This window comes from Excalfactoria chinensis, chromosome Z (genome assembly GCF_039878825.1).
Source record: "Excalfactoria chinensis isolate bCotChi1 chromosome Z, bCotChi1.hap2, whole genome shotgun sequence".
NCBI lineage: Eukaryota > Metazoa > Chordata > Aves > Galliformes > Phasianidae > Excalfactoria > Excalfactoria chinensis.
Window position 1 is genome coordinate 13,076,593 of NC_092857.1, and position 26,083 is coordinate 13,102,675.

General features: G+C 39.7%; 1 protein-coding gene across 2 annotated transcripts in view; it reads left to right on the top strand.

Annotated features, from left to right (window-relative positions):
* GHR (growth hormone receptor) overlaps positions 1 to 26,083 on the top strand; it is a 129,994-nt gene that overhangs the window by 60,262 nt on the left and 43,649 nt on the right. For both annotated transcript variants that reach the window (XM_072359259.1, XM_072359261.1), the window contains exon 3: positions 5,766 to 5,845. In XM_072359259.1, the coding sequence (XP_072215360.1) occupies positions 5,776 to 5,845 (70 nt within the window). In that variant the 5' untranslated portion in view covers positions 5,766 to 5,775. The remainder of the gene's footprint in view (positions 1 to 5,765; positions 5,846 to 26,083) is intronic.

Genomic DNA, 26,083 nt, shown 5'->3' on the forward strand with positions numbered 1-26,083 from the left:
GAGTTTCTGAATGTCTTACAGGCTTTGTAATGTAGTCTTTAGTCTGATTAGCAGCACATGAATAATGTAGCATTCAGTTGAACCATGTAATTAATTTGTCCCATCGTAATGAACTGTTAAGTAATTCCATTAGCCTAGGATAAACACTAGGGTCCTTAAGCTAACTTTTACAGCTTTTTGAAGATATCTTCTGTGGAAGAGAAAAGCTTTGTATAGATACAATTAAAAGTGAACTCCCTGCCTCTTGACAACAAATGTACTCTGAGATCTGAAAGGCAAGTTTGAGTTCAGGGTGATTAAAAGAAACGAAGGAAAACTTCTTGACTGTAACCCAGCCTGGATTCACCTGCGCCCAGCAGAAAATTAATTATATATAATCACTTGAGTGGCAGCAGCCTTTCTCTGCCTATAATCAGTTGATGCTGTTGCATAAAAGTGGAAGAGCTGAGGTGCTAATTTCTTTATAATAAGAGTTCTGGAGCATGGTTGGCTGTAGTTGCCCGCATGCTTGCTAATTCACTTACTAATTTGCATGATGTAAATCCTAGCACTGGGAGGGTGACTTGCAAAGAAAACATTACCTGGAGCAGTAGAATCAGTCTGCACTATGGTGGCAATCCAATAGGATTTAAGAAGAACCTTTCATATTAAATATTCAAATAACCCTGTAAGTGCCAGCCCAAACCTCCTGGTAAAGTTACGCCTGTTGCTCTCTAGCATGTCTTTGTTTCTGAAGGTGCTAAGAGCTGTGGTTGAGTTAGGAAAGTTACTTAGCTGTTAAACATATAACTGTGACTGCTAAAATCTTTAACTTTTGTTAAAGAATTACTGATTTTATTGTAAGTAAAGAATTACAATGCCATGTTCTTGTAGTGTTCTTCAATTCTTACAGCTGGATTAATCTAGAAGAACTTTTATTAAAAGCTCAGCATAGTGTCTAAAGTCTAGATTCATTAAATAACATGCGAGAATCTATAACCATTTGGTCAGTTTAAGTTTGTTTTTAGTAGAAGTAATTGTATAACACAGATGTCAAGGCAGAAATCAGTTCTGGTCAAGGTGTTAAAGACATCCATTACAATAGAGATATAAATAAATTAAATCAGGACTTGTTGAAAACTGTCAAATTTTATCTTTAAATGGAGCTTTCATGTAGTCTGTATTCCAAAATGAATAGTTTTTTATTTAAAAAAAAAAAAAAGTTACTGTTTTTATAGATTCTGTTTCCAACTTGAATACTTACATCTGTTATAAATGATTTAGCTTACATAAAGCTCTAATTGAGAACATAAAATTGTCTCTATTCCATACTTTCAGTTTATTATGAAGATATACTTCTTAATAACGCCCATGTTTGCATCAAGCCTTATGCCAGACACCCCTACTTCCCCAGTGGGGCTCTCTTGTTTTTGTGAGTAGGGTTTTTTCGAGAAATGCATCTTTTTGAGATTTGTTTATTTGCAACACATAACTTCTGTTTCTGTGGTATTATGCCTCGTTCTTTTCACACCCTGGATTACCACAGACTGTAGGTGAATGTTGTGCTATTCATCCCAACTGAGACAATCCATTATGTTTCTTAAGATGGTCAAGTATGTGGCACTGACAAGGACTCCATAAAAGCAGGCAATCGTCCAAGCATTTGTGATGACTCAGTCAAGCTGTAATATCAGCGTGCCAGCAGAGAAGTCTTTAGGTCTGTGGCAGCTTTGGATTGTGTTGCTTTGAAGGTCTTTAATTCATTTCATCTGTGGATGACTCTGTCCTGTTGGCATTTAGTGAAGTGAGAGTAAGCAGGCAATGTGATTTCAGCAATGTGTATTGAGTGAAACCTGGGTGTTTTTTGTAATATAAGAAGGGAAAGAAGATTTTATTTTCCTGCCACTGATCTTGCCATGAGATAGCTTGTAAGGAATGTATGCACTTCCAAAAATAAAGATATTTCCTCCCAAAAATTCAGCAAGGGTATGCACATATATTTGGTATTTGAATACATATACTTCAGAGTGGCACAGAATTTGAGAGCCTGAATTTGCATCTGCTTCTTCTCACATCCGCATGCACTGTGACCTCTTGTGTGCTTGCCTGTTTGAGATTTAATGAGATGGTTAGCAACGTACAGAAAGGTAAATCTTCTCAGGTTAGTCCTTCATCCAGTTATGTTGCTTGGTTTGCAGCGGAGAAGCCACCTTTGGTTCTGGAATAGTTGCACATGTGTTATTTGGCAAGCCAAGTGAAATTGAAGGAGGTTATAGGGGAAAAAAAATCTCATATTTGGAGTGCTTGGAGTACAGTGAGTTAACGGAGATGGCAAAAGCAGAAATTCCTTCTTAGGCACAGTTTAACGAAGTGTAATATTTTTCTCTTTCCTTCAGGTCCTTTCACATTCAGATTCAGGAGCTATCTAAACATAAAAATTCCACTTCAAACAACAGTTTTGTGTATAAGTAAAACTCTTCATGATTTGCTCCAAGTATCAATATTGTTATCTGTCCAGAGTAGATACAAACCATTCAGTGTGCTCTAACTAAACAATTCCTTTTCTCAGGAATTTTCTTAGCCTGGCTTCCCCGGTCTGTGCTGACTGTGTTCACGTCCCACTGAAGAGTTGTGTTTAAATTTGCTTGTGATTGACCTTACTCCAACAGAGCTATAGAAAAGGGCCAGGAATTTTTCTGTCCTTTTTATAACTCCTGGCTCTCTTTCTCTACTGAAGCAATTAGCCTGAGCTGACCTCTAGCCAAATGTTCCTGTGGTCAAATTTCAGCTGCCTTGAGGACAGTCAGCTGTTGTAATTATTTTTCTGGTTTTAGCTCTCTTCGTTCTTTCAAACTGCAGGAGTTAGGTAAGATATAGTTTATTATCCTTTAGAATAGCATGTGTTACAGGCACTGTAATTTCTTGATCTACTCAGTAACAAGAAGTTTATTAATGGTACTTGTCTTTCATACATGTACATGTACAGACATAATTTTGGGGAGGTTGGTGTTACTAGATTATAAAAGGTTGAGTTTATCCTGGAGCTGATCAGAAGAGAAAAGCTGACTCTCACTAGGTTAATGCTGCAGCCTCTGAACAATGCTGCCCTTGTGAGCTTGCACAAGTGTTTAGAGGAACAACAGCGGATTGTTACAAAGCAGATATGTGAGAACTTTCAGTGAGAAAGTTGTCTAATGGTGTAGCAGATGGTGCTTCAAATAAATCTTCTCTATAAAATCTTGTTCTGCACCACCAGAAGCAGTATCATGATGGGCTTCTGCTTCACTACAGGTTTTCATCCATAATCCTGTAGGCATAGTGGTACAGCTGTGGCTTGACCTCCAGTAGTTCTGAAGTAGAAGACTTACTGCACCTCAGCAGTGCTTTTTGTTTATGTGCTGAATGCAGAGAGGTGACGCAAAAACTAGTGCATAGTATCCCTTGCAGTGCTCCTTCTGGCTGGGGGAGATCTTGGGCATGAGACCTGCCACACACACTCTGGAGAGGAAGTGGAGTTTCCTTTATCCAGGGCCTGTATGGAGCACAGAAGACTTTCCGTGTTTTCAGATGAGGATAGTCACCATTTCTGAGCTTGATCCTGGTTGTATCAGACATGTTCAGAGTACACTTGTTTGCTACAGTTCTTTGTTAAAATAAATGTTTATGGATTAGTTTTTGCTGAAGCAGTTCCTTGATGGCATCACTGCATGCAGCTATGTAAACAAGAATACCAACACAAGAGGAAGAGCAGCGCTGGAGTGGGATTGTGTCTACCTGCAGCAGTAAGACCTTACTGAAATTTAATGTGATACCCCATCTCTGGGATATGTCTGCACTCCTGGGTTAATGCTCTAACTGTCAGACCAGTTTTACTTAGAGGAAGCTGAGATAGCTCCTAGTTCCAGTGCACAAACAAGGGGATGGCCTGTGGGAACTGATCCCCTTCTCATCACAGAGTTTCTTGGTGTGGTGTGGTTACAGAAACCAAAATTCTACTTGCAGCTGTTCTCTGAATGACCAACACTGTTGATTTTGTATGGAGTACTCCTATGTGGGTTGTAGGGCTTTTTGTAGCTGTTGTTAGGCAGGAAGAAGTAGGAGAGTTTGGAGAAGAGTGCTAGGAAAATTAGCAGAGGATGGTGGAGACAGGAGAACTGGGAAGTGTAAATAGAGGCAATGTGGGATGTCTGGGTGTTACAGTGGAGGAGCAGGGTTGTACATAAAGTAATGCTGTGCTCACATCTGTGAAAGAGAGAGCAAAGCTTCTGGGAGAGAGTGGAAAAGCTGTGGGGATGGACTGTTTGTTAGAGTGAAAATGTCCTAAGAGGGGAGAAACTGACAAATGCAGTGAAGCATTTCTGTAGAAGATGTTTTAATAAGAGGCAACAAGAATCCTTTAATCATGAATACGGATGGAGTGGGGACCAGGTGAGCTAGATAAAAATGTAATTGTGCTGGGATGAACCTCATGCTGTGCTTACTCTGCAAGTAGGAGAGTTAGTTTCTAGTTGCTTTGTAAATTTTTACCCAGCTCTGTGCCCTCCAGCACCAGCTGCCTTCCACCACTCCTCAGTTTTGCTCCACAGTCTCTCACATCAGCCCTAACGCCTCACAAGCCTGCACCTCTCCAAGCCCTAGGACTTCTACCCCTTTGGACAGAGCTGTGCCTGGTGGGACAGGGATGAGCACTGCAGCTGGACATTGCTGTAGCAGCCCCAGCACAGCAGGAAGCACCTCCCAGTTTGTCTGTGCAGTTGTAGGTTAGGCTTTGCAATGTGGTTGGAATAAATTTTCCCCATGCTGGGCATGAAACTGGAGAATTATTGAGTAGTCTTGCTAATGAGGGTGTGAGAAATACATTCTGATTTTCCAGTTTTGTTCTAAACAGCATGAATGAGAAATCTGGCATTAGTAATAATCGCTTTTTTTTCCTGCAGTGTGAGTAATCTGTTCTCTTGGGGTGAGAAAATTAAGTAAAGCAAATTATCTTTTAAGTTCAATGTGAGCATAGTTTTCCATGCTCAGCATGCTTGTGTCTTACAGTTGATTAAATTCAAACTTTGCTGACTTTGGTAGGACTATTTTAACAGCCAAGTTTGCTAGCACCAGTTGTTTTATTCAGTAGCACCCAGTCAAAACGTTGCTCCAAAGTGGACTCGATAGTTCAGTTTATTCTGCTGATTTGTTATGTCAGATGGAAAAGGAAAATGTCTAGCTGAAAATACTTCAGCATAGAGTCAAAGTTTGCTGTACTACTTTATGGTCAAACATAGAAGTGTTATTCCTCCGTCCCCCCAGCACTCGTTTTTCACTTCATGCAGATCTAAACTCAGGAAGTGTTATATGTGTCCTGCTAAGACAAACACAGCATCAGGGGAGCATGAACTTGAAGTCTTTGTTCCCTCAGAGAGATTATTCTTTCCTACTTTCACATTTAACCTAGACTAGCTGTTAGGATCCATTCCCCTCAGGATGCTCTGTATGGAGTGTGGTTACTTTGGTAGCTTCCTGGAAGCAAACTAGAAATTGACAATACTGATTTTTTTCTTCTATATTAAATGAACTAGTGATACATGAGCTAGTCTCCTCTTTATAAGTTTTTTTTTTACTATCTATCTCCTAATTCAAGATGATGTATGACTAAATGAGGCAATAAGCTGTAAACTAAATATGCTTCTACTTTAGATTCAATCAGAAATTTAATGAAAATAGATAATAATTTAAGTGTCATGTATCCATAATAATATTAGTTTATAAAGAAACTCTCTTGTTCTTTATTAATACAGAATTAGAGGTATGGATCTTCGCCATCTGCTGTTTACTTTGGCACTGGTCTGTGTGAATGATTCACTTTCTGCAAGTGATGGTAAGTTTTCTGATGTCATTCTGTGCCTTTGTGTGTATGCAGAGATTTAAATGCAGAATATTTTTATATTATATGCATTGGGACTGTGCAAGTTCCTTGATTGTGTTACCTGGGTGCAAAACGTGAAAAAAAAATGTCAGTCTTTTTGAAAATGTGGTGGGTAAGATGGAGACAACTGGTTGGAAAGTGAAAGAGAAGTTCCTAGACAACACCAGGTGTGTGGAATGCAAGCGGTCCGGATCAATGATGATGTTAGATCTTGAGATTTTCTTTATTCATGTACTGAAATTGTGGAAGGATTGTGTGGTGTTAATTTTTTAATTGATTTTTTTTCTTTTTTTTTTTAACAAGCATATTTAGTATATTTCTCTGATAAAAGTAGAACTATTTGAAAGCACAGAGGAAGCACTTTAAGGCTGGGCGTATTTGGTCTGAGGCCAATATGAACAAGTTACGTCAGAAATACACTTAGAAATTTTTAGTAGAGATTAGAAAAGGGATTTGAAACAAACATGTAAACTCAGCCAGATGGCTGGGGGTAGCTAGAAGAAACCTTTTTAACTAGGTGAAGCTCTGTTCATGATTCAACAGATTTGCCCAAGGTTCACATCCGCCGAATATACCTCTGACTTTCCTCAGTTGTTCTCTTTCACAGCCGTATTCACTTTAACTCATCCATCTTCTAGATTAAATGTCAGGCTTTAAATTAATCCTTCCAGCTGAGCTTCCTCTGATGCTTTGTCCTCTTGCAACCAGCAATGCTCTGTAGCCATTTCTATATCACCCAGAGGCCTGCCTTGAGCCTGGTTGGTCCTCTGGGGACCAGTCCTTTACTCATTTAGAACAAAGAGTTTCTGTTAACTTCAGTGGGAACTTTGTTGTTATGATCAAACTGATCTGCTAACACCAATTATGATCTACTCCTGTAAACAAATAGGGAACGTAATCTGCTCTGTCTTGGTCTGGCCTTTGGGGAAAACAGTATGTTTTCCATAATTATACCCTTACACAAACATGTTGCTGCTTCTCCCAAAACTGCAGAGCTGCAGAACTAAGCAGGGTTCCTTAAACAGGTACCCCTTCTCACCTTGTGGCTGAAAACAGTGCCAGCACAGAAAGTCAGGGCAGCTTGATGAGTAATCTGGAAGAAGTGGAGTGGAAACAGCTTCCACAGCAAGCTGTAAACAGACTGATAAAGTATTCAATGAAAATTTCTCACATCCCTCGGTTTATTTCCTTTTTCTTTGCTCATTAGTTCCGATCCTACTTTAATGTTACCAAATGGCAATTAAGTACCGATGGAATTGCTAGCCATGTTTTGTTAGTCCTTCTGCTGTTATTTTTGGAATATGATATGAAATCAAAGGGCTGTGTAATAGTTGCTTGTAATCATAACTGGTTAAAGGTGTAATAATCTTCTTTCTCCCTGATACAGTTTTGCATCATCTTGGAGTTACATACTTAGCATTTCTAATCACTGATATTGGCTGCAGTAAGATATAACTAGAACTCATGATCGGTTTTCAGGGAATTCTTCTTTAAAGGTCATTTCATTTATTATTATGAGCTCAGATTGGAAGAAGACAAGTGTCTGTATTAACTTCCATGTTTGTGGCTCAGATTCTTGTCCTCAGTCTTATTAGGCATCAGATCATCTATAAAATTATCTTTTCCGCTTTTATTTAAGGCATTTTCTGTAAGATTTACCACATTTCATTTGGATCCCAAATGTAGCTGACTGCTGAAGGCAATGAATGGATCAAGTTTTCGCTTCTTTTCCCTGTTTTCATTTCCTACTTAGAGCAGCACTTGCATCCTGCTGCCTGCATGTCCCAATGAAAACGAGAGTGCCCATTTAAGAAGTGCATAAGGAAATGTGGTTTAATGAAATGTTTGCTTTTGTATTAGAATTTGTCTATAACAATGTTAAGCCTTTACTGACTTTATTCTGTATCCTTTTCTGTCTTCAGATTTTGTTAGGAGGGGAAGTTTGTGATAGGAATTTGCTGAATAAAGCTCTGTGCTCTTTTTTTCTTGTCCCTGTAGCATACCGCTCCTTTAGTTAGGTGTGTGAACTGAAATAAAATTTGCAAATTCCTCCCTGGTTCTGCTGAAATGTGGAAAGTTGGTATTTGTAAGTGAAATATGAGACATGTACCAGCTTCTATTTGCTGTCTTTCGGAATGGCCATTAGAACAAAAATGAATGTGTCCTGACTTGATCCTTTCTCCACTCTGTCTTTATGTTACATATCTTCTTTAAGTGGGCAAAAATTAGCCCTGCTTGGATGTAGTCTAGTGGAACAATTGATTTCTATCACAGTATATAAAAGCACGCACGGACTTTTAAATCCTTTCCAGCTGAGGCGTGGTCCAGATGTCCTAAGTATATATCATTGTGCTACAAATAAAACTCAACCACAGTGTCACCTTTTATCTGGTGGCTTTGTCTATAATAACTTGATTAAATAGTTACTTCTGTCAGCTTACCTCCAGAACCCAGAACTGAAAAACATTTTAATTGTGTTCCTTTGCTAACTGCGTGTGTCCTGATTTGCAGTAATGCTATGAAACTGCTTGTAAAGCAACAGCACTTTGTCACCCTGAAAGTAGATTTTTAACAAGCTACTGCTGAAGTCCTAGCACTTCTGTGCTGTGTGTGGGAGATGGCTGACTGAAAAAGTCAGACAAGGAAGTTTAACTTGAGCAGGAATATGGGAGATAGCAGCACAGAGTACACCCATGTGTCATTCTTGCATGATGTAGATGAGGTTGTTTTTTTGCCAGTGGAGTTTTCATTTTTCTTTTTTTTCCATGCGGGTGTGCCGGTTTCTGCAAACAGCTTCCAGCTTCTCTCCCGGCTCCTTGCTAGGTGATAAACCCTGACAATCTCACAAAGCTCTGCCCAGCACAAACTTGCTGAGACCTTCCTATAAGCTTAGTTAGACGTACTGCATACTGGATATGTTGCCACCGGGACTGGATGGATCTGTGGCATCAGATTTACTGAAGAAGTTCACTTCAGAAATTGTTGTTTGTTTGTTTTTATGTCAGTGCAGTATTAGCAAATCTTATACCAAAGCACATTGCTGACACAGAATACACTGATACATGGAAGGAACCATGTAAGAACTGCATGCTTTTGTGTCTTGAAAGTAAAGCTTACATTCAGCTGTACGAGCGCCTGTGCTTCAAGCTGGATCTCAGCAGTGGGGTCAGATCCACCCTTGGCACACACTTAAATCCCATACGTGTTTCCTCCTGGCAGGAGAATTGCTGTGAGGCCAGCAGCTGGCAGGAGAACTGCACAGCATTCAGGACCAGATCTTGGACATTTAGTAACATGTTTGCTTTCTGCTAGGTCTGCTGGAGGCTTTCCATTGATTTAGTTTTCATGCTCTCCTTCTGCCAAGATCCTGGCTCGCTAGTTGCTTAAACAGAGACCATGGCTAGAGTGAAGTCACAGGGTGCCCACCATCACTGAGATGGAGATGCTAAATGTGGCCAAGTATGTCTGCTACGTTGGGGCTTCAAGTGTGGTTTGGAGTTGCAGCTCCCACCAGTCTGGGGACTTGCAGCCTCCTGACAGCTGGACACTGAGCCACACTCTGCCCGTGTTCTGGAGGTGCTTGCAACAGTAAGGGCACAGCACAGGCAGAGAGAAGGTGTGAAGGCCACAACAGAGGGAAGGTAATTCTTAATATGTGAATAATTAAAGCAAAAGGCTCATTTTCACGGCTCTGAAGACGTGTTTGTAAAGTCTGCGGAACTGCAATTCCTGATAATTGGGGTTGTTTTGAAGGTGTGAGATTATGTACTTCTGAAAATTGCAGAGCTTTGTTTTTAGGTAACGAGGCACGTGAACAAGAGACAGGAGTGATTCATGGTTGTTTCGCTTTCTGTGCAATAGTAGTCTTGCTTCAAGGAAAACTACAAGCTTGTGTTCAAGTGCGCACCAGCTATTTGCTATTGAGATTATCGTAACAGTGGTGTTTCAAATATGCATCTAGGCATAGGCTTAAGTGTTTTGGCTCAGTATAGCAGCTGACATGGAAAGGGGCTGAATTGCCACAGGCGGAGGTTACAAAATGCTTAGGAAGTAAAATAAGTTTTGTCTGCTTGCTCCTTGTCTATGACCGATCAGTGCAGGTCACGTAAGGACAGAGAGGATAAACCTGGAATTAGTCCCAGTTAAAAAAACAATACATAACCTCATCGTTCCAAAACTAATTTCTTCCTGGTGAAAGAAGTAGGAAATGTCTTTTATCATTTCTTTATGATACTAAATCAAAGTTTATTTTACACTATTGCAGCCATGCTAATTCATTCTCTGGGGTGGGTTTAATGAAATGTTTGTGTTTTCTGATAGAACTGTGGCAATATTTTTCAGTAAACTGTTTTTGTGCAACAATGATTTTAGGAGCTGCGAGCCTGAATTGCCTGTGCCTTTTATCTAGTCTGACTTCAGGAATGAGATTAATGTTTTGCATCACTTTTTTTTCTTTATTTTTTTCAGTTAGTGTGTGAAACTGTTATGCTCAAATGCTGTTTTCCTTGGGTTTTTTTCAGAAGTGTAATCAGTTAGTTACCCTTCTGAGACACGTGAAATCCAGGCTTTACTTCCATGAAAATGTCTTTCTATTGTGCTACTGTCTGCCCTCTTACTGTGTTTGAGTGTATGTATTCTATGTCCAAATTGAACTAAGCTTAGGTGTGCTCTAGGTGTCAGAGTTGCCAATTGTAGAACTAGGGATTTAATCCACAGGCCATGTGTAGGCTTTGTTGTCATTAGGGACACTCCTGGGCACATCAGACATCTGTATGGGACTTACAGAGATGACACAGGACCTGTAAGACATCTGTATTGTCCTGGAATAACCAGAAGCTTATTGAGCTCTATAAAAAGCTTAAGGCCAGGCATCTCAAATGCCCCTGAACTTTTTTTACAGGCAACTAAATCAACACCATCAGCTGCTCTTTTTTCTAGGGACAGTATTGATTCTCCCTGCACTGATTCTATGGGAGGTAGGATACATAAAGATTACACTTATACATGTATGAATCATACAGAAACCCATTTTTACCCTATGTAAAATACCTGCATGAGACTTGCAGACAGCCCATAAAACCTATAGGAGACTTGTGCCTTTTGAAGCAGATGCTGAAAAGTAGGCAGTTTTAAAAAGTTAGAGATGTCTAGGCTACTGGATTTTGGCATAACTTGAATAAAAAGCAATATATAGTGTCTGGATGTCTGCATTTTGAACAGCCTCATGCTCACATTTGCCTTAGAATATTCCTAGTTGGAAAGGACCTACAAGGATCAATTAATTCAGTGGCTTGTTAAGGTCTACATAATGATGCATACATTCTACTGTGAAATGGTGTGGCTGCTCAGCCATGTGTTGTAGGTCTTCTGTTGTCAGCCAAGGTGAGGAGTCTTAATGGATAGAAGGGATAACTAATGTCTTCTTAGTGTCACCATGAAGTTTAGTAGAAGACTGAAGTTGTCTAAGGGCATAATTTTACTTTTTTTGATGCACAGAAGAATTCTTATTCTAAGCAGTAAGGTGCTGTTGAATGGAAGCATATTCTTGGCTGAGAAAGGGGACTTTCCATTTGTTCCTGGAGCTGGGAGATAGCAAGAACTTCATTGTCTGGTTTGAAATTCTCAGTAAATATCAGTGACACTGTGGGGTTTTGACTGAACCCATTTTGTGATTTAAGCAAACTCACATTGTAGTCAGTGCAGTGACAAACCATTTCTCATGCATGAACATTTATATTTAAATGATTTTTTTGGTTAACAGGGAGTTATATATTTCCAGATATAACTATTCTAGTCTTGTTCGGAACAGGAGGAGATATTGAGAAAGGGCAGAATCTCTGCCTTAAGCTGCAGACTCCCTTGCTTCTTTGTAAATAATAGTATCATAATACAGTTGTTAGTCACTGTGTCTGTTTTCTTCTCCTTAATTCTTCCAACTGACGTATTTTTGCTAGTGTCTCAATTATATAAGTAATAATTGTGGAATACAAACCAGAGAAGAGTTGGTAGTAAAAAAACAAAAAGTTAAACAGTGCTGTCAGCTTGATGAATCCTCTTTTACAGGAACAACAGCAGAATTGTTGAGAATCCATATTTTAAAATTACAAGTTTTAAAACAGATTTTAAACAGGCAGAGTGTTTAGAATACTCACCTTATTTCCACAAGTATTTCTGAGCAAGAAAAGTATTCCATTATGTATTAGAAATTGCCACAGAAGCCATTCCAGGAGCCAAGATCAGGAAGCCTGGCACAGGTAAACATAAGTTATACAGCTTATGCAGCTCTGATACTGCTAAGCCATCCCTGCTGGAAAAAACACTCATTTTGGCAGAGAACCAAATAATATTTCCATCATCACTGTCTTCTGTGATAAGGCTTGGCTTTGATAACTGTCAGAAAATTTTGAGGGAAGGCCTTGAGTCTGTGCATTTCTGAGTTGCCTTCACTGCTCTTGCTTCTTGATCAGTATGTATAACAGATAATTATTCTATCTTGACCAATGTGACTTCTCACATACAGAAGAACGGATTTCATCTTATCTTTCTTCTTTGTGTGGATAGCATATATTATTAACAAGAAGAGATGTAAGATCTCTAAGTGTGGACAGTATATTCTGGAAATGAATTGTAGACAGGACTATCTTTTGTAAGAGAACACAGAAAAGAAAAACATAGTCCTGAAGTTTTCAGTTATAGTAGCCTTAAATTATGCCCATCAAAATCCATATTTAGGTTTGTAACTGAGTATATCCAGTAGTTGAAATGATGGTATGCATTGCAAAAGACTTGTGCCTTTTGTCTTTTTCTCTAAACCACATCTGTGACATCTAGTGAAGAGTTTTCAGCTTTTGGATATCTTCACTCACAAAGATGCCAGAAGACCACACTGTGAGCAATCAGCTTCAGACACCCTGCAGTATAACATGCATGCCAGTTTTCCTGACCAGTTATCTCAAATAAAGAGAGTTGTGGTCATTGTAGTTGAATCAAGATGGCAGCCAGTCACAAGCAGTGTCCACCAAGGCTCAGTGCTGGGGCCACTTCTGTTTAACATCTTCATTGATGATGATGAGGGGATTGAGTGCACCCTCAGTAAGTTTGCAGATGACACCAATTGGGAGGGAGTGTTGATCTGCCTGAGGAAAGAAGGGACTACAGAGGGACCTGGATAGACTGGGTCGATGGGCCAATGTTAACGGCATGAGTTTCAATAGGGCCAAGTGTTGGGTACTGCATTTTGGTCACAACAACCCCAGGCAACCCTACAGGCTTGGGGAGGTGTGGCTGAAAAGCTGCCTGATGGAAAGGGACCTTGGTGTACTAATGGACAGTCAGCTGAATATGAGCCAGCAGTGTGCCCAGGTGGCCAAGAAGGCCAATGGCATCCTGGCTTGTATCAGGAATGGTGTGGTGAGCAGCACTAGGGAAGAAATCCTGCCCCTGTACTCAGCACTGGTGAGGCCTCACCTCAAGTACTGTGTTCAGTTTTGGGCACCTCAGTACAAAAAAGACATGGAGGTACTGGAGCAGGTCCAGAGGAGGGCAACGAGGCTTGTGAAGGGCTTGGAAAATCAGTCCTATGAGGAGAGTCTAAGGAAGCTGGGGCTGTTTAGTCTGGGGAAAAGGAGGCTGAGGGGAGACCTTATCACTCTCTTCCAGTATCTGAAAGGTGCTTACAGTGAGAGCAGGTCAGGTCTCTTCTCACTGATGACAGGTGACAGGATGAGGGGAAATGGCCTCAAGTTGTGCCAAGGTAAGTTTAGGTTGGACATTAGGAAACACTTCCTTACAGAAAGGATAGTTAAGCACTGGAATAGGCTCCCCAGGGAGGTGGTTGAGTTGCCATCCCTGGGTGTGATTAAGAGCTGTTTGGATGTTGTGCTTAGAGATATGATTTAGCAGAGGGTTTTTAGAGTTATGGTACTATGGTTAGGCTGTGGTTGGACTTGATATTTGAGTTCTTTTCCAACCTGAGTAATTCTATGATTCTATATCTGTAGCTTTTCTGCTCTTGCTCAGATTTTTTCATTGCTTTCTTAGCTGCCATTGTATTTTCTTCTCTTTAAAAGACAAAATCATCAATTTATTGTCCTCTGCTGTTTTTTGTGGGGTCTTTTGCAAAAATTAGCCACACATCTGTAGTTAGTGGCAAGTGTAGCAAGATGGAAAAGTCAGTCATTCTGTATTACAAGCTGCAGGGCCTGTAATACCAATGTTTGTCTTCTCTTTCCCAAGCAGCCAAGGCAACAGTGCACACTCTGGTCCTCCCATGGTTCATGACAGCTCTTCTTTTGCCAGAGATGAGCAGCAGCAAATACTGCTTGCTCAGAGTTATCACTTATGACTTAGTTCTGGAGGAGAACCAGGCCAGTTTGAAACAACTTTTGCCCGTAGTATGCTTTTGAGTTCATGTATTTAAGGAGGAAGATCAGATAATGGAGATAGCAAGAAAAGTACTAAACAATTTGTTACAGCTAGGAAGATAATTGAGAAACTTCTTAATTAGCTTTGAGATGAACTTTGATTTTGGTATTACAAATGTAATTGTATTTTTTGTATGAATTATATGAACTGTTTGTAATGCACTAACCAAATGAGCCTCAGTTAATAAACTGACATTGCATCAAGAAAAGGAAAAGTAGCTCAAGCAAATAAACATTAATATTACAAAAGCATATTGTATGAGCTATAGTGAATCATTCTGTGCAGAGGTAAATGGAGAGCAAATGTTTTGAGCATTACCAACTGCAACTGGAAAAATGAACTGTTACTGCACATTCACAGCATATTATGAAATGACTATGGGAAACAGACAGTAAATATTTTTCAGGAATTCAACCAATGGTACAGTTGTCATTGTGCAATAATTTGCACTACCAGATGTAATATGTGAGGGACTTGTAGAACCAAGAGACTCTCTGGTGTTGCACCTTTTATTTCCATGCTGTGGTCTTCAAAAGTAGTAGGATCTGATCTGAAACAGAATAAAAGCGTGACTGGAAATTGGTGAGGGGTCACAGAATAGATCAGGTTTGTACCGCTGTAAATGAGGAAGTGCTATTTGACAGCTCAGCACTGTTTTGCGTATCATTGGCCTCTTCAACCATTACGCAGGACCAGAAGCAACAGAGTAGCATTTCAGAGCAGAAATCACAGGGTGCCATCCTTGAGTTTCCCAGAGTGTCTGTCCTAAAGCTTTGTAATGGTCACCACCCTCAACAGAAACACATCATTTTCAGGGTTGCAGTAGCAGTTTCTGCATAGTTGGGTACTTTGGCAACTAGAGCTGCCATTCGGAGTATGCTTTGGTCCAGCCTTGCAGAATTCCTGATTAAACTGACTGTGGCAGTCACTTGGTTGTTTGTTTCAGTTGTTGGCTGTTCCTCTAGCCTTCCTAGTTACTCTCCATAGCAGTGTGATGATACATCGGTGATCACCTCTTTCTAGCGATGATGGAAAGGGGAAAGAGATAATGCTGGGGTGCTTAATCACTGAGTGGGCCCAAAAATTCTGGTCTAGGTTATTTCTTTTCACTGTTACTGGAGGAGTGCTATAGAACTGTAGCCTAAGAATGATGCTACACACTGGACAACCATAGACTTTAGAAAGTTTGCCTTCCAGGGAAATTGAAAAAAAGAAAAAAACTTGAAAATATATGTAAATTGGTAAATACATGGAATAATGTTATGTATTTTGAAGCCTGTGTAAGTCATGTTTCCTTTAAAAAAGTGCTTATTGTTTGCTTCTAGTATCTCAACAAGCACAGAGAAAGACTTTGCTACAGAGACTTAGCAGAGGTTCTTTGAAAGTTACCAGGGGATAGAATGGATGGGTCTTCACAGATTAAAAATTCATCAAAACATTATATAAAGGAATAAATGATCAATTCCCACAAGAGAAACATCTAAAGATATTTCCCCTCTACAATCCGTTAAAAAAATAGAGAAGAACTTTTCTGCTTGGAAAGCTCCATGTTCAGATGTGACAGAAATCTGTGCAATCCTGAATGGTGCCAAGAGAGTGAAAGAGAAGAGTGTGAGCATAGGAGGCATCCAGGGCCCCCTAGATTCCTGCTCATCTCTGCACAAACTCTCCAGCACCACACTGCCGTGATGATGGAGTGCAGTTGGATGGGGGAAAGGCAAAAAGATCCACTGGGCATGGAACGTGTGTCCTTTGTGGGCTTTCCTTAACTCATACCCAGAATATATTCAGAGAAATGAATATATTCTGAAGGGAAATAAATATATTCTTTCTTTGGTTTGGGATTTTGTTTGTTTATTATTCCCCTAGCAATGTGCAGTCTTGGCCTTAGAGACAAGGCTGACGCAGGCAATTTACAAGCAAGTGTGAACTCACTTGGATCAAGAGTTTTTATTTGAGTCCATATATGCTGTTTATTTCTTTGTAAAGACAAAATAACCACAACAATAACATGCCTGGATGGCAAACCCTGTGTGTATCATGTTTCTTTGAAAAGGCACTTTGTGCTTGCCACTTGTGCCTACAATAAAACAGGAAAAAACTGTGCTGACATTTACTAAATTTTAAATTTTGAACAACATTTAGAGAGTAAAATAATGTCACTACACTCTTTGTTGTTTGGTTTTTTTTTTCTGCCTCTCAAGCTCTGACTTTGAACAGGAAATTGGAAGCATAAGGAAGTGAACGCGGGTAGTAATTGTAAATGCTAACACACCATTATTTGCTAGTAGTGATCAAATAGTTAATATTCATAATTATTTCAGTAAAAACACTTATGACAACTACAGTTGCTGTTGTATAGGATTTAATTCAAACCATCTGTTTTAATCTACTTGTATATATCCTGGGTTGGTCTTTGCTTGCAGTGAAGTGTTTTTCTGGAAGATAGAAGTGGTTATTAAGGGAATGGAAATTATTACTGGTTCAGGGCTTGGCAAGGAAAAGAAATGTTGTTTTTTTTTTCACATTCTTAGTGTCCATTTTCAAGGACTTCTGCAACAAAAATGGTTGAGGGCAGAATATAACACACAAGAGTTACCTGTCATAGGCTACATGTTGATATTTTGGGATTACTTTGATTAAGGGGTTTGGAGGTAGAAATCACTGATCTGACTGTTCTGCACCACTTCAATCAATTTCTTTCATACAGTAAAGGAAAGATGATTAATGTATTACGAGGAAAGTGTATGACACTGGTGAACAATAAAAAAAAAATGCTGGTGTATATATAGACAACAAATTATTTTCTTACAAACTGTTTCATTTTGTTTTATTCTTCAGTGGGCTTGTAGTGAGTGGGTGGTTGTTCTTACTAACTAGTGTAATTATCTTCAAGTGTAAATGCCTCATCTGTTTTAGACAAAAATAGCCCTCTTAACCAAGGATGCCTCCACTTGGCTCCAAAGCTCAGCACTTCTTGCTGTGGATATCTATTAAGCCTCTTCACAGAAAAAACACATCTGATACAACTTCTCAAGTGATGAAATGGATGCAAGATCAATTTCCTACTATCTTTTTGGTCTGTAGTATTTGTACAGTAGGATGCTGTAGACATTAATCAGGAAAGCCCTAAGTATCCTGTGTTACTCATGGCACACATCTAGGGCCTTGTGAAATTAAATTGATGTCTTGGCTGGATTATGTCATGCTTTGCAGAGATAGAAAAGAAGATTTTGCTGTTCTTATTGAAAAACACCTGAAAATGCAGTCATTGGTCATAGCCAACTCAGGTTCACAAAAGTAAAGTCCTGTTTAATAAACTTAATCTCCTTTTATTGTATGGCTTACTCATGCAGTTGACTGAGGAAAGCCTGTTGATGTAATCTTTTTTGGATTTCAGCAAAGCTTTTAATACCACTTCTCACATTATCCTTCTGGGCAAAATGTCCAGCAAACAGCTAGAAGACACTAGGTGAACACTTGGCTGATGGGTCACGCTCAAGAGCTGGTAAATGGAGTTACATCAGGCTGGCAACCAGCCACTAGAGGGGGTTCTGAGGGGTCCATTTTAGGTACAGTTCTCTTCAGTGTTTTCATAAATTATCTAAATACTAGACTTGGAGGTTTAACAATGAAGTTTGTGGATAGGATTAAATTAGAAGTAGCTATTGACTCACTTGAGGTTAGAGAGGCCTTGCAGAGAGATTCTGACAAATTGGGGGGCTGGAAAATTACCAGCCATATGAGACAAAATCAAGTGCCAGATCCTGCTCCTGGGGTGCGGCAAGCCTGGATATTTGTGTAGAGCAGAGGATGAGAGGATGGAGAGCAGCCCTGTGGGAAGTCATCTTGGGATTATGGCTGACATCAAGGGGAACCCAAATCAGAAGTGTCCCCTGGCAGCCAAAAGGCCCAACCAACAAGGACGTACAGCTAGTAGAGTGTGTGCAAAGGAGGGCTGCAAAGATGGTGGAGCATCCAGAGGGGAAGACATATGAGCAGCTGATGCTCCTGGGTGTGCTCAGCCCACAGCAGAGGAGCTGAGGGGAGGCCTGATGGCGGCTGCAGCTCCTCACAGGGAGCGGAGGGCAGCGCTGAGCTCTGCTCTGTGTGACAGCGACAGGGCCCGAGGGAACGGCATGGAGCTGCCAGGGGAGGAGGAGGCGAGGGGGCAGGAAAAAGATGTTCAGCAGAGAGCAGTGGGCATGGAACAGGCTGCCTAGGGCATTGATCGCAGCCTCAAGCTGTTGGAATTCAGTAAGTGTTTGGACAGCACTCTCAGACATAGGGTTTGATTTTTGGGTGGTCCTGTGTAGACAGGTGCTGGGCTTGGTAATCCTTCTGAGTCCCTTCCAATTTGGGATGTGCTGTGATTATGTGAGTCCTGGGGGATTCTTTGGCTCTCATGGCTGAAGCTGTTCATCATACCGTTCCTGTGAAAGATAATTGAGTTACATATATTTCTACAGAAACACTTCAATAATATTGCAGAACCTTCCAGAATGAGACTTCACATTAAGGCAGATAAGCAAATACCAGACTGGTGGAAATTAATGTGCTTAATCCAAATGTCTAGCTGCCCTTTTTCTATCTACCGTTGACAGTCCATATGTACTGCTAGTTCTTTCAAGCAGTTTTGCTCTGAGTTGCTCTTTGTTTGCTCCACCAATCAATAGGAGTATATGTATATATATAATATATATATATGTTAATTTTTTTTTTACCAGGAGGAGCGCGCTTTACGCAATTCGGCCTCCTGTACATATTTGCCCATGGTGCAATCTTGTGAATGTTTTGTTGAGATAAGTGCTTGACAGCTTCCAGTTAGTGTTCTGCAGGAGGTGAGGGATTCTTTCCAAACATGATGACCACCTCAAAATAGCCATATCTTCCTTACAGAAGCCTCAGCCTGACTTATTATCTTACTCCCACAGGACAGCAGGCTTTACAGCCGGCTGCACTATTTTATCTTGATGGTAAACTTGAGGAGCGGTTCCAGATACAGGAAAAGCTGTGTAAGGATTGTATCTTTCAGGGTTACTGTTTGTTCTGTGTTTTCCAACTTTGTAACAGAAAGCTTGATTGGAAGTTACTGTTAAGCTCTGTTTTTCAGTTATGAGATCTTGTTACCGTTGAAATTAAACATGGTTTTTTCCTTCCATTTGTTTAGTCAAAAGGGAAGTTTTTCTTGAGGCTCTGTTCTTCTTTTGTTTGCTTTTTGTTTTTGTTTTTTCTTTTTGCTTGGAGTGGCACCCACAGTCTTGCTACTTAAATCCTTTATGTTCCTTTGAAATTCCTTAAGAAACACAAATTAGGACCATGACAAAAGTTTTCCCTTCCCTGGGTTAAACATCTCAGCAACCTGGAAAGATGTGTGAAATGTAATTAAGATTTCCTGTAATCCTAATATATCTGTGTATACATAAAGACTGTGAAAGTGTTTTTCCTAGTCATAGCTATCCCTTTAAAAAATGTATTATTAGACTTAAGATGGTGGTTCTTACCCTCCTTTAATAAAAGAAGCAAGGACCAAAGCTTACATGGATATTGCTTGTGGATTTAAGCAGAGATAGGCTCTGTCTGTTGTTCTAGTTGCCTACAGAAATCCTATTGTGTTGCCAATTGCATCTATGAAAAGCCACTATAATCTTTTTTTTAAGAGCTGTGGATATTTCTCTTTTACTAGAGGTAACTTGCCCTGACTTCTTAAAAGAATTGGGAAATCTCACAGCTTTTCTCCTGTGTTAAGGTAGGTTTTAATTACAGAATGATAGAAATATGAGAATTTTGGGAAAATGCATGTGAATAAATCCTCCTTCCTTTAAATCAGGGCAAAGCTTAGATCATAGATAAGGATTAAAATATATAACTCCATTGTGGGGATGTCTTCAGGACAGATGTGTACCTGTGAGGAACAGAGCTGGCCTAATTAAATCCTTGCAGACCAATATACAGGTGATGTCCAGAAAGCTACTGTGCAGGATGCCAAGGCTGTATTCCACTCAAACAGAGTTTAGTTCAATGCTAAGTTGTGAGTGAAATTTGATTTATTAATTAATCCTATTTATTGTTTTGTTGTTGTTTTATTAGTTAGGTGGTTCATACACAAGCTGTCTGAAATCACACTTTTTTTGTTGCTGTTTTCTGGAGTAAATGTGCTTCAGTTACCTGAGTTGTCCCTGTCAGACATACCTATGTCTAAGGCAAGTCACAATAACCAAAGCCCTTCAGATGAAGCAGGAGCATGTTTACAGAAAAGGATGAGCTTCCAGATGCACTTATTTGTCCAATAGGAGATAAAATCCCTGAAACTCTAAGAAGAGTAATAGTTCTGCAAGAGAGGTGTTGGTCTGAACTCACTTCACTTGAGAACCAACTCACTTCAGCATCTGTCTGCACCACAGAAATTTTTTTGTTGAAAAGAGAATCTTGATATATCAGTTAATATCTGTATCCTAGTTAATATCAGTTCCCCAGGTATCAAGTAAGAAGGCACTTTGAGAATAAATTTCTTCATTGGTTCAAGTTGATCAGATACTATGGTGAAGAAACTGCTGAAGTTATGCAGTACTGCCTGTCAGCAGCACTGCATTTATTGTGCAGAGGAGAATGATAGAAAAATGTACAACATTACCCCCAGCACATTCTTGATTTCTGCTTAAGTCCGTGTACTGGGAGAAACACTACTTTTCCTCCTACAAGCAAGGATTTCTACTACTGTGAGTCCATAACTAATTGTTACCACGGGAAACTATGAAATGGCCACCCACACATTTATTTCTGAATAGAGCTTATGTTCATACGTGTTCTTTAGTCTTCGTGTGTATGTATATATTTCTTGCCCAAAGAGGTCAAGCTACAATTAAAAACTTCTATTGATTTTAAGGATTTTGTCGGCATCGGCAACACCTGGAACACTTTGTCTGCAGGGTTGCTCAAGTTGCAGGGATTCCCTGAGTGCCACTTGATGTTGGTTCATTTCACTGATGTGCTCAGAGCATAGACACAGCCAGTTGTGTGAAATTTTCCCTCAGCTGTTGCACGCTGTGACCCTCCAGCCTTTCCCCCTGCTGAATAATGTGATCCAAAAATAAAAATGGAAATGGAGCTTTTCAAAGAAGACAGTATTTTGTTTCAAATAATGAACCTATTTTTCCCCTTTGCTTATACACCAAAAAGGCTGAATTATCCTGTCTGAAGTTCTCTCAGACACTTTTTTCCATGAGATGAACACCGAATTTAGAATATCTGCACTCAGATGAGTAAAGTGTGGAGGAGCTGTGAGTGACACAGGCACCACAGTGGCAGGCAGTGACCATGAAGTCTGCACTGGGATATGAGAAAGGGATGCAGCTGCCTGTGCTTTCTGCTAACCAGCAGCTGCTGGAAGAAGATGCCTGTACAAGCAGGTGTTTGTATTAAATCTTTGATATGTTGCATTTGACCTTTTTTCAAGCTGCCTACTTTTTCATAGCTTTTAGATGTGCTGTTGAAGTCGGGCTGCTTGCTAACAAGCTGCATCAAAAAATCGTTAGGGTCAAGAGGTATAATCGTTTCTGTTTGTCAGCAGAGCAGACAAAGGGCCTCTGTAAGTGTAACTGCACTACAGGCCTTTGAGAGAGAATCTCTGTGAGGCAGGTTAAGACATATTGATGAAATGTTATGGGAAAAGCTGCACTGTCACTGGCTGAGCTGCACATTTGCTTTGGACTGTGTATTTGGCACTGTTCGCTCAAACGAGAAGCACCAGCATTAGAGTACAATGCTTGGCTTCCTCCTTGTCTTCAAAACAGCATAATCTGCCAAATTCTTGTGTGTGAAAAATACTGTCTGGATTAATATAAATGTCAATTATAACATTGTTTAGGACAGCAAGCCAACACTTGTTCCTGTCTGACATTTCTGTGCTGTGTGTGAGCACCTTTAGCACCAGCATGGCCTATTCTAAATGAAGGACTGAGCTCCATGCATCGCATAAGCCTGGATCTTACTGACTTTTGTCATTTATCAGCTTGGTTACTCTTTTTTTTTTTTTCTTTTTTTTTTTAACTTTCTTCTCTGAAATTATGAGGATTGTACATGTTATTGATTTAGTTAGAGTATGATGGATGCATTGATGTAGCCATAGAGTTTCAAGGGTGAGATCGCTATAGACAGGTGGAGTATTAATGGGAACTGAAAGAGTGACAGTCCTCTGATTTCCTTGCTGTTTGTTTCCTTGTATTTCCTTAAATTCCAACTTAAACAGAGAGCTTTCAGAGAGCTAAAGTCTTTTATCAGTTGTTGTGCAATTAACAACTAATGTTGAAAGTAAAAACATCAAATTAATTATCTCAAGAATCTGACTAATGTGCACCACCTGGTCTGAGTAGTTTACTAACGGAGAAAAGATACTGCTAAAGGCATGTGAGTATAAGAACTGTTTTATAGAAGTTTTACTCTTTTACTCTTACAGAAATTTAAGAATGAGCTAAGCTGAATTGCCTGAACACAGGCAGAGGATAATTTGAGCTACTAATGATCTTAGGGATTATCTTTCTCAATGAAACATCAATAGACCAAATTTAAAAGAATATTTTGATGTTTTTCATCCCTCAGCAGAAAAATAAACAAAAAACAAAACAAAAAGAAAATAAAAAACGGTTTGTCTATCCCTTTATCTGTACTTTTGATGCTAACTTAATATTTTGTAAGTGCTGTGTGGGCCACGTAAAACATTTTTCTTTCTGTGGGTCTCTAAGTAGATAAATTGCTGGTTCCAATTCCTTGAAATTACATATAAGTATCCAGATATTTGTCATATTAGAGTTGTGATTGTAGAGCCGAGGGCACAATGGGAGTCTGTAATTGACTGCATTTTTCTTTCACTTTGTAAAACACCTCACTGAAGAAGATAGTTTCCTAGGAGAATGCGTGCACTTCAAAGCATGCAGTATAGAACATGTGAGCATATTCTAGGTGTTATATTAAATCTCTTTGCTGAATTTGAAACATGAGGAAAATCTGTGATAAAAAGTCTGTTTAAATAACTCAGGGAAAGTTTCGCTTACTTAGCTGTGTATTCAACAACAAAATTATTCTATTTAAAAGGGTTGCAAAACTTGTTTCAATTTTTTTTATTCACTTTTGTTCCCTTTTTTTTTTAACCATTACTCTGAATTTTCATCATGCTGTGCTTATCCCAAAGGTTTCCTGTGTTCCAGCTTTTTAGAATACTTAACCTGTGTAAATACATTAGGACGGTTCTAAACCATTAAAAACAAGAAGAGGTGGTGTTCAGAGTTTGAATGTGGCTTTTATCATCAGTGTGAATCATGTCACAATTTAGGTGCTTGAAATAGTTTGTTCATAAAACACAGTGAAATAGAGCAAATGAAATCTCTTGAGAAGAGGCAGAAATATATAGTGGGCATTTCAGTTTTGAGCAGTGGGAGATTTCTTATAGGAATGGCCTATTTTTTTATATCTTTTTTTTTTCCATCTGGATATTTCAACTTTTATTTTAAATTATTGTTGGTGTTCTTGAAATGTTGGTTGTTGAAGGCTGTGGAAACAGAAATCCTTTTGTTTTGTCTTTAAAAATGAAATATTGTGGGCAATTAAAGGACGTCTTGCCACAGTTCTACCATGCTTCTAGAACAGGGTTTAATCACAGCCATTTCACTACACTGAATTCTAATTCTCACCTCCTGTTATTTCCCAAGGCTTCTGGCTAATGTCACGTGGCATGCAGGATCAGTGACCAAGTGTTTAATAAATAAATTTTAGAGCTTGGAAGATGACATTTCTAGGGCCAGATACTGCAGTACTTCTGTCTTTGGACATCCACTGATATCTGCTAGTGCTGATGTTACTCCTCTACTGTGCCTTCATGAGGCCTCATCTGGAATACTGCATCCAGGCTTGGGCTTCTTGACATAAGAAAGGCATAGAGCTGCTGGAATGGGCCCAGAGAAGGCCACAAAGATTATCAAGGGACTGGAACACTTCTGCTATGAAGAAAGGTTGAGGGAGCTGAGATTGTTCACTCTAGAGAAGAGAAAGCTCCTTAGAGACCTCATTGCAGCCTTCCAGTACTTGAAGGGAGCGTATAAACGGAAGGAGACCAACTTTTTACGTGGCCTTGTAGTCATAGGACAAAGGGGAATGGCTTTAAACTAAAAAGAGGGGAGATTTAGGTTAGATTGAGTTGGGCCCTGGGCAATCTGATCTGGTGGATGGTTGCTCTGACCTCAGCAGGGGGCTGGAACTGAATGAGTTTAAGGTCCTTTCAAACAGATGAGTGCTGGATGATGGGCGCAGATATCCTCCAGTGTTAAAGGGCAGGTGACAGTAGAGCTAAACCCAGAGGGAAAAAGCCTGCAGGTATAGCTGATTTCGTTATTTTCCACTGTGTATATAGAAACAGAAGTAATGTTGATTGGGTCTAGTCTACTTCTGTTTCTGCTTCTAATACTACTTATTGTATCTGATACTGCTTTTGTAGTAACAATGCTGAAAATACAGTTACTGAGATAAATACTACACAGCCGATATTAAAACTGCAACAGGCTGCCCAGAGAAGCTGTGGATGCCACATCCTTAGATGTGCTCAAGGCCAGGCTGGATGCAGACCGGGGTAGCCTGATTGATCTCATGGGTAGCAACTCTGACTGTGGCCAGGGGTTGTAACCGCAGGTCCTTAAGGACCTTTCCTACCAAACCATTCTCTCATTCTACTATAAAAGTGGTAAGAGGCTCTAAAGTCCATTTGATTTTTCACAGAAGTTTCCTTTTTCTGCCTGTTAACAGAAGAGTTCATAGACACTGTGTCTGAGGGAATGTTGAGTAACTGAGCAGGTGAATTGGAAACAGTGCAGAATCCAGGCAGCTGCAGCATCGGTATGTCCTCCTTCATCCTGGTAGTTGTGCTACATCCTCAGAAACTGGTGGAAATAGTAAAGTCACTAGTCAAGTTCAGGGAGTTCTTGGCTTCTTTTCTGTTTTTGGTATGAAGTGTCATTCCAATTACAGTTCTTTTAAAAAGGGGAAAAAAACATCAGGAAAAAAAATAAATAGAAGAACATTTCAGAACAAGGATGGGCAGCACTTGTAGTCTCCTGGAAGTGCCTTCTGCAGTCAGATTTCTTCAGCTAAGGAGATTTTATCCCTCCCCAGGACCTGCAGCTATGTCCAAGAACACATGCTCTTGGCAACAACCTGCTGCTGTCTGATGTAGCTGGAGAACTGAAAATAACTGTTCTGAGGGAAAAGACTTCAGACGTAAAAGACTTTAGCAGTGGTTATCTAAAGTTGTTAGTTATTTTGGGTGATTAGAGAACTGGAGGGCTTGGGAATTTTTATTTTTTTAACTTTCCTCACAAAAATCAGCAGCTGGACAGTTTGATCACAAAAATAATAAAGGACAAAGTGAAGTTTGTTAAACCAGCTTTCACTTGTGAAATCAGTGTTCTTTGTCTGCCCTTCTAAATTGTGTGGAAAAAAAAAATCAGTCACTGGAATCAATATTCAGTCTTTGTTTTACGGTCTTTCACAAGTTTGGTTTATTTTCCAATTTTTTCAGTTAGCAAAGTTTTGCAGCTAGATACTTTAATCCTAATAAAGGGCCAGGTTTCTTATTTTACTGTATTCACATGTTTTCTTACAGTAGTAAAAAAGGTGATATTTATTATGTACTGAGCTGTACTGACAGGCTATGATTCAGTAACACAGAACACAAACTTTCAATTTTTCAATTATTAGAATGGAACATTAATAAACTCCTGG